Source organism: Dendronephthya gigantea, unplaced genomic scaffold (assembly GCF_004324835.1).
Source record: "Dendronephthya gigantea isolate DGI-Jeju-01 unplaced genomic scaffold, DenGig_1.0 000156F, whole genome shotgun sequence".
NCBI classification, from domain to species: Eukaryota; Metazoa; Cnidaria; class Anthozoa; order Malacalcyonacea; family Nephtheidae; genus Dendronephthya; species Dendronephthya gigantea.
This window is the reverse complement of record NW_021163166.1, coordinates 50,457-65,480: the sequence shown is the minus strand read 5'-3', so window position 1 is coordinate 65,480 and position 15,024 is coordinate 50,457. Positions and strand designations below refer to the sequence as shown.

Genomic DNA, 15,024 nt, shown 5'->3' with positions numbered 1-15,024 from the left:
GTTGCCATGGCAACCATCATTTGTCATGCTTAATATGATAATTATGATCAAGACCATCATAATGATCATCATGGTTGCCATTGCGACCATAATTTGAAATTATTAATATGTTAATTTTGATCTTGATCATCATAATGATCATCATGGTTGCCATGGCAACTATAAATTATTATGATTGATATGCTAATAATGATCAAGAACATCATTATCATCATCATGTTTAGCATCGCAACAATCATCTATTATGATTATTATGCTAATTATGATCATGATCATCATAGTGGTCGTCGTGGTTGCCATGGAGACAATCACCTATTATGATTATTATTCTAGTTACGATAACGATCATCACAATGATCATAATGGTTGCAATTTCAACCATCATTTATTATGAGCATTATGCTAATCTTAACACGATCACCATAATGATGATAATGATAGCAATTGCAACCATAATTTATTATGAATATGATGCTATATATGATCACTATTATCATAATGATCGTCATTGTTGCTATGGTAACCACATTTTATTGTGATTAATAAGCTAATTATTCCTAAGATCATCATAATGATCATCATAGCCATGGCAACTATCGTTTATTATGAATATTATGCTAATTAGGCTCATGATCATCATAATGATCATCATAATTGTCATTGCGACAATAATTTATTATGAATAATATTCCAATTATGATCTAGAACATAATTATTATCAGCATCGCTGCAATAGCAAACATCATTTATTATAATTATTATGCTAATTATGATCATGATCATCATATTGATAATCATGGTTGCCATAACAACTATCATTTATTATGAATATTATGCTAATTATGATCATGATCATCATGATGATGATCATGGTTGCCATAGGAACCGTCATTTATCATGAATAATATGCTAAATATGATCAAGATCATCATAATGATAATTATGGTTGCCATGGCAACTATGATTTATCATAAATAATATGTTAAATATGATCACAATCATCATAATGAAAATCATATTTGCCATGGTAACCATCATTTATCATGAATAATATCCTAAATATGATCAAGATCATTATAATGATCATCAAAATTTGAATTGCAACCATAATTTATTATGATTAATATGTTAATTTTGATCATTATCATAAAAATGATGATAATGGTTGCCATGGCAACAATCATTTATCATGAATAATATGCTAAATCTGATGAAGATCATCATATTGAAAATTATGGTTGCCATGGCAACCATCTTTTATCATGAATAATATGCAAAATATGATCAAAATTATCATAATGAAAATCATAGTGTCAATGGTAACCATTATTTATCATGAATAATATGCTAAATATGATCAAAATCATCATAATGAAAATTATAGTTGCCATGGCAACCATCATTTATCATGAATAATATGCTAAATATAATCAAGATCATCATAATGAAAAATATGGTTGCCATGGTAACCATAATTCATAATGATTACTATGGTAATTTTGATCATTATCATCAAAATGATGATAATGGTTGCAATTGCAACCATCATTTATCCTGAGTAATATGCTAAATATGATCCAGATCATCATAATGAAAATTATGGCTGCCTTGGCGACATCATTTTTCATGAATAATATGCTAAATATGATCATCATCATCATAATGAAAATTATGGTTGCCATGGTAACCATCATTTATCATGAATAATATGCTAAATATGATCGAGATCATCATAATGAAAATTATGGTTTCCATGGCAACCATCATTTATCATGAATAATATGCTAAATATGATCAAGATCATCATAATGAAAATCATATTGCCATAGTAACCATCATTTATCATGAATAATTTGCTAAATATGATCAAGATCATCATAATGATCATCATGGTTGAAATTGCAACCATAATTCATTATGATTACTATGTTAATTTTGATCATTATCATCAAAATGATGATAATGGTTGCCATAGCAACCATCATTTATCATGAATAACATGCTAAATATAATCAAGATCATCATAATGAAAATTATGGTTGCCATGGTAACCATCATTTATCATAAATAATATGCTAAATATGATCAAGATCATCATAATGAAAATTATGGTTGCCATGGCAACCGTCATTTATCATGAATAATATGCTAAATATGATCAAGATCATCATAATGATAATTATGGTTGCCATGGCAACTATGATTTATCATGAATAATATGTTAAATATGATCACGATCATCATAATGAAAATCATATTTGCCATTGTAACCATCAATTATTATGAATAATATCCTAAACATGATCAAGATCATTATAATGATCATCAAAGTTTAAATTGCAACCATAATTTATTATGATTAATATGTTAATTTTGATCATTATCATAAAAATGATGATAATGGTTGCCATGGCAACAATCATTTATCATGAATAATATGCTAATTATGATCAAGATCATGAAAATTATGGTCGCCATGGTAACCATTATTTATGATGAATAATATGCTAAATATGATCAAGGTCATCATAATGAAAATCATGGTTGCCATGGTAACCATCATTTATCTTGAATAATATGCTAAATATGATCAAGATCATCATAATGAAAATTTTGGTTTTCATGGTAACCATCATTTATCATGAATAATATGCTAAATATGATCAAGATCATCATAATGTGTTAATTTTGATCATTATCATCAAAATGATGATAATGGTTGCCATGGTAACCATCATTTATGATGAATAATATGCTAAATATGATCAAGAAAATCATAATGAAAATTTTGGTTGCTATAGTAACCATCATTTATCATGAATAATATGCTAAATATGATCAAGATCATCATATTGAAAATTATAGTTGCTATAGTAACCATCATTTATCATGAATAATATGCTAAATATGATCAAGATCATCATAATGATCATCATGGTTGAAATTGCAACCATAATTTATTATGATTAATATGTTAATTTTGATCACTATCATCAAAATGATGATAATGGTTGCCATGGCAACAATCATTTATCCTGAATAATATGCTAAATATGATCAAGGTCATCATAATGAAAATCATGGTTGCCATGGTAACCATCATTTATCTTGAATAATATGCTAAATATGATCAAGATCATCATAATGAAAATTTTGGTTTTCATGGTAACCATCATTTATCATGAATAATATGCTAAATATGATCAAGATCATCATAATGTGTTAATTTTGATCGTTATCATCAAAATGATGATAATGGTTGCCATGGTAACCATCATTTATCATGAATAATATGCTAAATATGATCAAGAACATCATAATGAAAATTATAGTTGCTATAGTAACCATCATTTATCATGAATAATATGCTAAATATGATCAAGATCATCATAATGATTATCATGGTTGAAATTGCAACCATAATTTATTATGATTAATATGTTAATTTTGATCATTATCATCAAAATGATAATAATGGTTGCCATGGCAACAATCATTTATCATGCATAATATGCTAAATATGATCAAGATCATCATAATGAAAATTATGGTTGCCATATCAACCATCATTATGGTTGCCATAGCAACCATCATTTATCATGAATAATATGCTAAGTATGATCAAGATCATCATAATAAAAATCATAGTTGCCATGGTAACCATCATTTATCATGAATAATATGCTAAATATGATCAAGATCATCATAACGAAAATTATGGTTGCCATGGTAACCATCATTTATCATGAATAATATGCTAAATATAATCAAGATCGTCATAATGATATGTTAATTTTGATCATTATCATCAAAATGATGATAATGGTTGCCATGGTAACCATCATTTATCATGAATATTATGCAAAATATGATCAAGATCATCATAATGAAAATTATGGTTGACATGTTAACCATCATTTATCATGAATAATATGCTAAATATAATCAAGATCATCATAATGAAAATTATGGTTGCCATGTTAACAATCATTTATCATGAATAATATGCTAAATATAATCAAGATCATCATAATGAAAAATATGGTTTCCATGGTAACCATCATTTATCATCAATAATATGCTAAATATGATCAAGATCCTCATAATGAAAATCATATTGCCATGGTAACCATCATTTATCAGGAATAATATGCTAAGTACGATCAAGATCATCATAATGAAAATTATGGTTGCCATAGTAACCATCATTTATCATGAATAATATGCTAAATATGACCAAGATCATCATAATGAAAATTATGGTTGCCATGGTAATCATCATTTGTCATGAATAATATGCTAAATATGACCAAGATCATCATAATGAAAATTATGGTTGCCATGGTAATCATCATTTGTCATGAATAATATGCTAAATATGATCAAGATCATCATAATGATCATCATGGTTGAAATTGCAACCATAATTTATTATGATTAATATGTATTTTGATCATTATCATCAAAATAATGATAATGGTTGCCATGGCAACCATTATTTATCATGCATAATATGCTAAATATGATCAAGATCATCATAATGAAAATTATGGTTGCCATGTTAACCATCATTTATCATGAATAATATGCTAAATATAATCAAGATCATCATAATGAAAAATATGGTTTCCATGGTAACCAACATTTATCATGAATAATATTCTAAATATGATCAAGATCATCATAATGAAAATTATGGTTGCCATGGTAACCCTCATTTATCATGAATAATATGCTAAATATGATCAAGATCATCATAATGAAAATTTTGGTTGCCATGGTAACCATCATTTATCATGAATAATATGCTAAATATGATACACATCGTCATAATGATATGTTAATTTTAATCATTATCATCAATATGATGATAATAGTTGACATGGTAACCATCATTTATCATGAATAATATGCTAAATATGATCAAGATCATCATAATGAAAATTATGGTTGCCATGGTAATCATCATTTGTCTTGAATAATATGCTAAATATGATCAAGATCATCATAATGATCATCATGGTTGAAATTGCAACCATAATTTATTATGATTAATATGTTAATTTTGATCATTATCATCAAAATGATGATAATGGTTGCCATAGCAACCATCATTTATCATGAATAATATGCTAAATATGATCAAGATCATCATAATGAAAATTATGGTTGCCATAGTAACCATCATTTATCATGAATAATATGCTAAATATGATCAAGATCATCATATTGAAAATTATGGTTGCCATATCAACCATCATTATGGTTGCCATGGCAACCATCATTTATCATGAATAATATGCTAAGTATGATCAAGATCATCATAATGAAAATCATAGTTGCCATGGTAACCATCATTTATCATGAATAATATGCTAAATATGATACACATCGTCATAATGATATGTTAATTTTAATCATTATCATCAATATGATGATAATAGTTGACATGGTAACCATCATTTATCATGAATAATATGCTAAATATGATCAAGATCATCATAATGAAAATTATGGTTGCCATGGTAATCATCATTTGTCTTGAATAATATGCTAAATATGATCAAGATCATCATAATGATCATCATGGTTGAAATTGCAACCATAATTTATTATGATTAATATGTTAATTTTGATCATTATCATAAAAATGATGATAATGGTTGCCATAGCAACCATCATTTATCATGAATAATATGCTAAATATGATCAAGATCATCATAATGAAAATTATGGTTGCCATAGTAACCATCATTTATCATGAATAATATGCTAAATATGATCAAGATCATCATATTGAAAATTATGGTTGCCATATCAACCATCATTATGGTTGCCATGGCAACCATCATTTATCATGAATAATATGCTAAGTATGATCAAGATCATCATAATGAAAATCATAGTTGCCATGGTAACCATCATTTATCATGAATAATATGCTAAATATGATCAAGATCATCATAATGAAAATTATTGTTGCCATGGTAACCATCATTTATCATGAATAATATGCTGCGCTACTCTACCTCATGTCACTATTTTCATATTTGCGACTCCGGTTGCAGATACTCGGCCGGTCAATGCACGGGCACGACTGGTTGGAGATCTGTACCTTTTCCTTGCTGCGATTCTTATATGTGGGTTTCTTATATGCATGTTTTATATATTATTTGTTTTGCCGATTTTACAAGTCTGTCTGTGGATGCCTTGTCATGACGGTGTAGGGTTTGTCTCCTTTACCCAAGGAGCCTTGTGGCGTTTAAATTAGCCCCACCTTTTCTGTGCAAATTGTTTAGTAATTGAATTTATTGTTTGTTGATTAATAATTAATTTGTTGTTAAAACGCGTTCCAAACTATTTTCAACAATTCCAAACTAATCTTTTTTCCCCAAAATTAATGAAAAAAAACAAAAAATTCAAAAATTTAAATTAATGAAATCAAATTGGCGTTTTTTGCAGACAGTTTTTAGGGACTCTGCCAAAAACAACGTATTGAACTAAACGAGACATCATTCTATTAACTGCGACCCGAGATGAATAAGGTATCTGAATTTCAGGCACCTAAAACAAATCTGAGTTTGCCAAATGATACCGACAAATGATAAATTGGGAAGCTGAATTTCAGACATCTAAAAGGGCTCTAATCTGCCAAGATCGTATATATTAACCGACCTGAGATAAATAAGGTTTCTGAATTTCAGACACCTAAAATGGTTTGAGTCTGTCAAAAATTCAAAATCTTTTAATGTTAACCGACAAGCAATAAATTTGGAAGCTGAATTTCAGACACCTAAAACGGCTTTAGTCTGCGAAAATCTTATATATTAACCGACAAGCAATAAATTAAAGTATCTGAATTTCAAACACCTAAAACGGTTTGAGTCTGCCAAAATCGTATATATTAACAGACCTGAGATAAATAAGGTATCTGAATTTCAGACACCTAAAACGGTTTGAGTCTGCCAAAATCTTATATATTAACAGACCTGAGATAAATAAGGTATCTGAATTTCAGACACCTAAAAGGGCTTTAGTCTGCGAAAATCTTATATATTAACCAACCTGAGATAAATTAAGGTATCTGAATTTCAGAAACCTAAACAGTTTGAGTCTGCCAAAATCGGATATATTAACCAAACTGAGATAAAGAAGGTATCTGCATTTCAGACACCTAAAATCGTTTCAGCCTGCCAAAAATTCAAAATCCCATGTTAACCGACAAGCAATAAATTGGGAACCTAAATTTCAGACGCCATAAACGGTGTGAGTTTGTCACAAATCTGCTATAAACAATTAAATGTCCTGAGATTAAAGGCTGGATTTCAGTTTGTACTGTCACCGATCGTGTACTGAAATAAAAAGCACTTTTTCAGAGTGTAGCCCAATTTCAGAAAAATATTGGTTTCACTGTTTGTTTAAATCATATGTGCATAATTCATAAATCAAATGCATCGAAGCAGAGATGAGATTTTAGAGGCAAATTTTAGTCTGTGATCAACGTTTTATGGATTTCAACAACAGACACCTAAAACGGCTTGATTCTGTCAAAATCTTATTTATCAACCGACAATGCATGCAGCGAAACCGAACAGTGAAAAATTCGGTAGCTGAATTCCAGAACCTAAAGCGACTTGAGTCTGCCAAAATTTAGTTTATCTGCAGACCTTCACATCACAACCAAAATACTAAAGTCAAATGCAAAGAATCATGTATATTGAATTATATAATTAGTTTTATAAAAACATTTATAAAACAACAAATTACACATGCATTGTCATTTGCAATTGACACAAATTTTGCGCAATACGTTCCTTGCTTCCTCTTCATTGGGTGTTAAACATAAAACATTCCTTCCTTCCTTCATAGCTGCAGCAGCTACAGCAACTGAAACAGTCATAAAAATAGATCAATTTAGTTGGAATGTTATACTGCATAATATTTAATTATGTTTTTTACGGGAAACTGCTTTAAAATATAGGGCTACTGCGCAAATAGGTGAATAAACTGAAGGAAGAAAGCTAGTGATCCAATGATAGTGTGAAGTTTCAGTCCATTATTACTAAACCTTGGTTTTACTCATATTAATTGATGAAACGATTATGTCACAGCGTGCGTTTTAGTATACAACTTGTGAACGCTAAGCGAGGGCTAAGTGAACCTCGCTAGGAGATTTTACTTGTAGTTCAATTATATCAGATATTGCGCTTCAAGGCAATGACACGCAGTAAAGCGCGATTAAGCGCTGGAATATAGTGAGTTGGGGAAGAGTATTTTAAAAGTCGCTTTACTGTATTTTTATACAACTGGTGCCAATATGGTTATCAGTTCCTTACAACAAACATATAAAACTAGGTCGCTGGTGCACGTAGCATATCATTTCAGCAGGTAGATACCAATACTACAGTATATAATACCAAATACATTATCCTTTATAATATTATCTTTATATTAATCACAGTAAGAAACTCAAAAAATTAAAAATCATACCTTTACAGCTACGCCATTATTAACTTTTCCCACTTCAGCGCGCAGAACATGCGAATACCCTACATTATTTTTGGAATACCGAATACCGTTGACAAACACGTACGCTTTGTGCTCATTTACTCGAATTGACCATTTGAAAGAAGGCATCTTTTAAAATACTGTTTGTTGACTGCTGAATAAACCTTGCTGAACAAAACTGCTGGTGTATTTGGCAGAGGGAATAGAGTATATTTTGGCAAGGTTTTATAGCGTCAAACAAGGTGATAGCGTCAAACAAGGTGTTAGCGTCATACAAGGTGATAGCGTCTTTGCGGCTCAACAAATCAGCGTTCGAGAACACAAAACCGTAGGTAACTGAGGAATTTTTCATTGTTAAAAGGTTCAAAACTCAACCAATCAAAAGCGTTTATACCAATTAGCGACAAAAATCATAATAACGGAAAACATTTGAAAACTTAGAAGGGTGTAAGCTGATCTTAGTGAAAACTGGCTGTCTTCTAACTTCGTAACTATAAACTTGTCTGAAATATTTTGAAGAAAACGGTAAAAGGCTAAAACGCATAATTGTAGTTATGTCGTCGCCTTGTGGGTTTGGATTTTTATCCTCGCCAAAACCGGCGGCGCCGTACACTATTAAAACTCTTCGAGAGAGAGAAATAGAAGCCAGTTCGCCTATCAGTATTGGCTTCAGCAGTGACCATGAGAACACGAGGAGTCCGCAAAGTGGTAAGGGATCACAAATAAGCATTCTGTATAATTGAATATAGTATATGAACTATAGTCTATATCTACACAATTTTTATGATGATATTTAGTGACGAGCTTTCCTGGGGATTTTACGACTCATGCATGTTCACTCACAGCTATCTAGCCTGTACTCTTCGCCTGTTGGAATTGGATTTAGCAGCAGTGACAACGAAATCACACTAAATCCGCTAAACGGTATGATACGTTACATTTCTACATGTCTAAATATAAAATTATGATTAGAAATATATATTCACCTGTATATGGACAAACATTGTAATAATTTAATTCGTTCTGCATTTTCTGCTAGTCGCAAAAGATTCATCATGTCCATACACACCGGACGCTATTGAATAACGCGACGCGATTTTCACCGATCCATAAGTTTGATAGTAATTTAAATTTTGTATATTTTAGATGCGCTGTAACATTTTAAGTTATTTGCATTCTTGTAATTATTGTTATACTATTTATTACATCGGTTAACTCGTTATACATATATGCATACAATTTGTCGCCCGTCGGCCTTACATGCGTTTCCAAGTTTTAACTAGCGTCGCGCGCGCGTATTAAAACAAGAAGACAATAAGACATGAGAAACATCCTTAAACTTTCAGCTATATAGCCTGCTTCTAAGTCTATAATTTGCGGCGTTTAAACAACAATGTCAATGATTTTACATTTTAGCCTAATCGCCTGTTAAACATAGGAGAATGTTCCATGCATTGTGACGCCATATACCGTAATGCGCACCTGGCATATTATACAGTAATCACTGGACTAAACTTTAAAAAAAAAAAAAATTGAAAATTTATTAGAGAAAAGAGACACTGGCAGTCATGAGACTGAATTATGTGTCTTTTACATGCAAATATATACGATAATTTAAAATACATAATAAAATAAGGAACAATATATATTTACAACTTATTAGACCTTTTTAGTCAAAGTCACAATTATGTGTTCTTTAGATTAGATATATACAATCATTTAAAATTGAAAACAATACATATATACAACTTGTTATCAATTAGCAAAATTTGCTTCAGTACTAAAACTCATTATAAAAGAGTTTTTGAAACGATCTGTTCGGCATTGTGGCGTGTTAAAAGTTCTATTATTTCTCAGAAAACCATTACAGCTATTACGAGGGGGAAGTAAACCAGCAAGTTTATGGTTTCCATTGACAACAATATCTTTAAAAAGACTTTGTGATAGCATTTCTCGCCTGTCAAAGAGGGTGGGAATAAATGCCTCTTTCAGTGCTTCATTATAACTTTGATGAGGGAAAATAATCCGCAATGCACGCTTCTGAATGCGTTCAAGATCATTCGAGAGGTAATTGGGGAAATTTCTATGAAACAATTGACAGCAATATTCCAGTACTGATCGGACAACACTACAATAAAAGGCTTTCATATCATCAACACTGAGTCCCGCTCTTTTAAGTTGTCTTAAGAGATATAGGTGCTTTGAGGCCTTGGCAGTTATGGTTTTAACGTGATCTATCCAATTAAAATCGTCACGAATAGTAACACCGAGAAGTCTTGCAGTACTAACTTTATCAAATTTTATCCAATCTATCTCAATTGGAACGAAAGATGGAGGGATTATCTTAAAACATGATTGGATTTCTTTACATTTGGTAGGTTTAAGTTGTAGATGGTTCTCTTTAGACCACAAGTTAACATAATCAACGGCGTCCTGAATGGAACTTTCATTAGATTGGGTAATCACTTCGGATAATGTGATATCGTCAGCGAACTTCCACATTTGGGAGATCTGATCTGGTAATCGTAGATCGTTAATTAGAATAAGAAAGAGCCATGGACCAAGACGAGTACCCTGGGGAACTCCAGCGTGGACATCAACCCAGTTGGAAAAAGTACCATCATATTTAACCCTCTGCTGCCGATGACGTAAGAAATCAATAATCCAATTAACGATGGTTGGCTTTACTCCTATGCTGAATAGTTTAGCGATCAGTATATGATGGTCTACTAGGTCAAAGGCTTTCCGAAAATCTAAGAGAACAGTTCTTATTGTGGACGATGTCCCATCAGTGGCAGATAACCAATGATGAAACATATCGATTAGTGCCATAGTTGTCGATGAACCTGGGATAAATCCAAACTGTCGTGGATCAACAATAGACAACATAACCGGTTTTAAAGCCATATCAATCACAAAGCTTTCCGCAACTTTCGACAGAGTCGACGTAAGAGAAATTGGTCTGATGTCGTTGTTAAAATCACAAATGAGAGACGACTTTGGCAGAGGACAAACATCTGCGAGTTTCCAAACGTTAGGCACTCTACATTCGGTAAATGAGGTGTTCAATATATCAGTAATAGGACTTGCGATAATGTCCGAGAACGTTTTGAGCACCCAATTTGGAAGGTTATCAGGTCCACTGGCGCGAGATATCTTAATCGCTCTTAGTTTCCTTGCCACAGATTCTTCGGTAACATACAAAGGTTCATCATCAACCGCATCCACGCATGTATAATCTGTCAGAGGCGAGTAATCATTCATTACGCTGATAAACGCTTTGTTTATGTTATTCGTAAGAGTAAAATCATCACACACAAGATCAGGGTGTAAAAGGGATCTTAGGTCACGACGACTGTTTTTATTAATACCACAAAGATTTTTGACCTCTCTCCACCAATCTCTGGGCGTAGAGTCCTTCATTTGACCAATTTTACTTTCATAATAGGTTTTCCTACTATGTTTACATTCCCGATTAACTTTATTTCTCAGCATTTTATATAGGATTCTATTTCCAGAAGAGAAAGCTTTTTGACGGCTATTTATCATTTTTTTTAACCGAGTGTTCAACCAGGGTCGATCATTTTCATGCATTTTGATACATTGCTCAGGCATGATAGTATTTAGTCCATAGTTTATGATTTCAGTCAGTAGCTTGAGCTTTTCTTCACATGTTTGATAATTAGAGAGTAACTCAAGCCAAGGAACCTGTTGTAGAAATCTACCAACGCTTGCTACCTTGGTAGGCCGTTTGTCTCTAAACACAACTATTCTATTTCGTGGCTTTGAAGGTTTAGGTCGAATTTTTGCCTCAATAAATACTGTTCGGTGATCGGAATAACCAAAGGGTGGTAAAATTCGGACAGAATCTGATAAGTACTCTTTACAATTTGTAAAAATTTGGTCCAAAATATTGTCCCCTCTTGTAGGTTGTTTAACCATGGGCTTGAGTTGGAAGTTTTTTACAGCAGATTTAACCAAGGGAAGAAGGGTTTTGTTGAAATCGCCAGCTAGGAAGACAGCACAATGTGGATATTCAGCTTCTAAACGTTCAAGGGATTGTATAAGATATTCTTTCATTTCTACATCGTTCGCACTTGGAGGTTGGTACACCACCGCTATTACAATATTTGAGAAACCACGAGGTAGTCGCCTTGGTCTAAGATATGCCCAAAAAACTTCATGATCTGTATGATAAAAGTCAGATAAGATTTTACAGTGAATTGATTCTTTGACATACATACACACACCCCCATGAATTCTATTTGCACGGTCTCTCCTAAACAGTTGATATCCTTCAATATTAATTGCGTCATCAGGAACGGTATCCTGCAACCAGGTTTCGGTAAAGAGACCAATATCAGCGCTAATAGAGTTTAACGTGTGGGAAATTTCATCAATCTTAGGTGATAAGGACATAGTGTTGGATAAAAGGACCGAGGGAACAAAATATCGCGAAACATCAACATTCCTTTTAGGTTTTATAGATAAAAGGTTTTGTGGGTTTTGTGAATAGTTTCTTTTATGGCTCCGACTGGTTGAAGGAAATGTATCATTATAAACTGACTTGCGTCTGGTAATTCTGACAGATATCGATCGACTTATATGAGATGTCAGATTATAATTGGAATATTCATTATTTCGGTTTGTTGGGGGTGTTATACTTTTGTTGACATGATTAGTCTGACTAATCGTAAATGGTTCCTCTGCTCTAGGCCCCGGGATTTCAGTCGACGTTTGCGAACATGTTCTTGCTGTATTTGGTCGGGTGGAACTGTAACTATACCTCCCCAAAAAGACCGACCTTTCGAATTTTTCTGTCTTGCAAACGATATAGGATCAGTTTTGGTGGTATAACCCGGGATATGTTGTTTGGCTTGGTGTACAATGGGGGGATGTTGTGATAGATGTTTGGTTTGGTATTCTCTTAGCTGACTTTCGAAGCTAATACCATTCGAAGGAGATTCACTACGTTGTTTTCTGACTAATTTGTAAGCGTGCCCATGATTAATTCCGGGTGAGGCCCGGTTAATTCCGGGTGAGGCAATGGGGGGATGTTGTGCTAGATGTTTGGTTTGGTATTCTCTTAGCTTACTTTCGAAGCTAATACCATTCGAAGGAGATTCACTACGTTGTTTTCTGACTGATTTGTAAGCGTGCCCATGATTAATTCCGGGCGAGGCCGTTTGGAGAGGGTTGTTAGCAGAGGGTTGTTTGATTGACTTTATGCTTACGTTGGTTCAATCTTCCCTGGATGACAATTTTTTTCCTGTGGAAGCATTCTCTGTGAGCACTTTCTTCTCCAAATCAGACAGGCGTGACCTTAAATGCAAATTTTCGTTTGATAGATTACCCAACTCCTTGTTGTTATTTTCAATGACTCTTGCTTGTTCGACAACTTTTGTCATCAAAGCTGCCAATTTAGACTCCACTGATTTTTTAAATGACTCAAACTGATCTTGTACAAGGCTCAGGATCGAAGAATTGTCCGGTCGTAACTTTAACGGGGTTAAACTGTCTATAGATTGTGCTTGGGGTATATCGTGTGCCAAAGTCTGTTGATATGAGACGTCAATAAATTCCTGCAGTTGATCTAGGGATTCACAAAAAGTTGAACCATCCGAGCCAGATATTTCATTTACATTATGGGGATCTGTATTATGATTAACTATGCCATTTTCGCCGAGTTCTGACATAATTTGAACAGCTTCCGACGAGTTGTTTACGACACTCCGAGTAGGGTCGAGTGATTTACTTTCCGACAGCATGTGCACTGGTGTTAATTCACTCATATGAATGAGTAAGGTTCTTAGGGTATCGCGTATTTTACCCTTAAAGGAAAGATTGCCAAGATCATAATTCCATGAAATGGTTAGATCGATATCGGGGCTCCAAAACTTCTTATATTTGCCACCAGGAGCAGACCAGGAACCAGACTGATTTGTAAAAATATTCGTGAATAACTTTAGCATTTCGAAAGTGTCAGACCACTTAAACCTTCTTCCATCATATGTAAAACATTTCTCGTCTTTATAACGAATTATTTCATTAACATCCCAGTTAAAGGAATTGATTTGAGTCCAACTAACGGAGCTCACTCCAAGTATACTGTCGGCCATGATGGTCGCATAATAATATGCCAAATCCTCGTAATCTTCGCACTAATGTAGCAAGTATGATTATCGTTTTGCAAGAGTAAAGTTTAAAATTCTTTGTCTAACTTACATGTTATGTTCTACGCACTGCTTTTACGCTGGGGAACAAACTACATATCTAATGATATCTTAAAGTGCGCGAAGCCTTAACGCTTTGCCCACTCGTTATTTGAAAATGGCCGTACGCAGACCTAAGACTATGTAAGCCCGGTAAACACTGCTGAATATATTAGATCTGATCTAAATATTTTAGATCTGATGAACTGAAGTGGATATATTTAGTTGCAATTTTTACTATAAATTTGTAATATCAGTGTATTGTAGTTTAGGTAAGTAGGAATTTTATTCTTTATGTGCGTGG

The 15,024-nt window shown here is 32.8% G+C and overlaps 1 protein-coding gene across 1 annotated transcript; it reads right to left on the bottom strand.

Annotated features, from left to right (window-relative positions):
• Nucleotides 1-10,263: 10,263 nt before the first annotated feature.
• LOC114537304 lies at nt 10,264-12,927 on the bottom strand. Its single transcript, XM_028558446.1, has one exon. It carries the CDS (start codon nt 12,925-12,927, stop codon nt 10,264-10,266), a length of 2,664 nt encoding a protein of 887 aa, XP_028414247.1.
• Nucleotides 12,928-15,024: the final 2,097 nt, after the last annotated feature.

Excerpts from the sequence above, each read along its gene's own strand:
- LOC114537304 (XM_028558446.1), bottom strand. The coding sequence starts at position 12,927 with ATGTCCTTATCACCTAAGATTGATGAAATTTCCCACACGTTAAACTCT.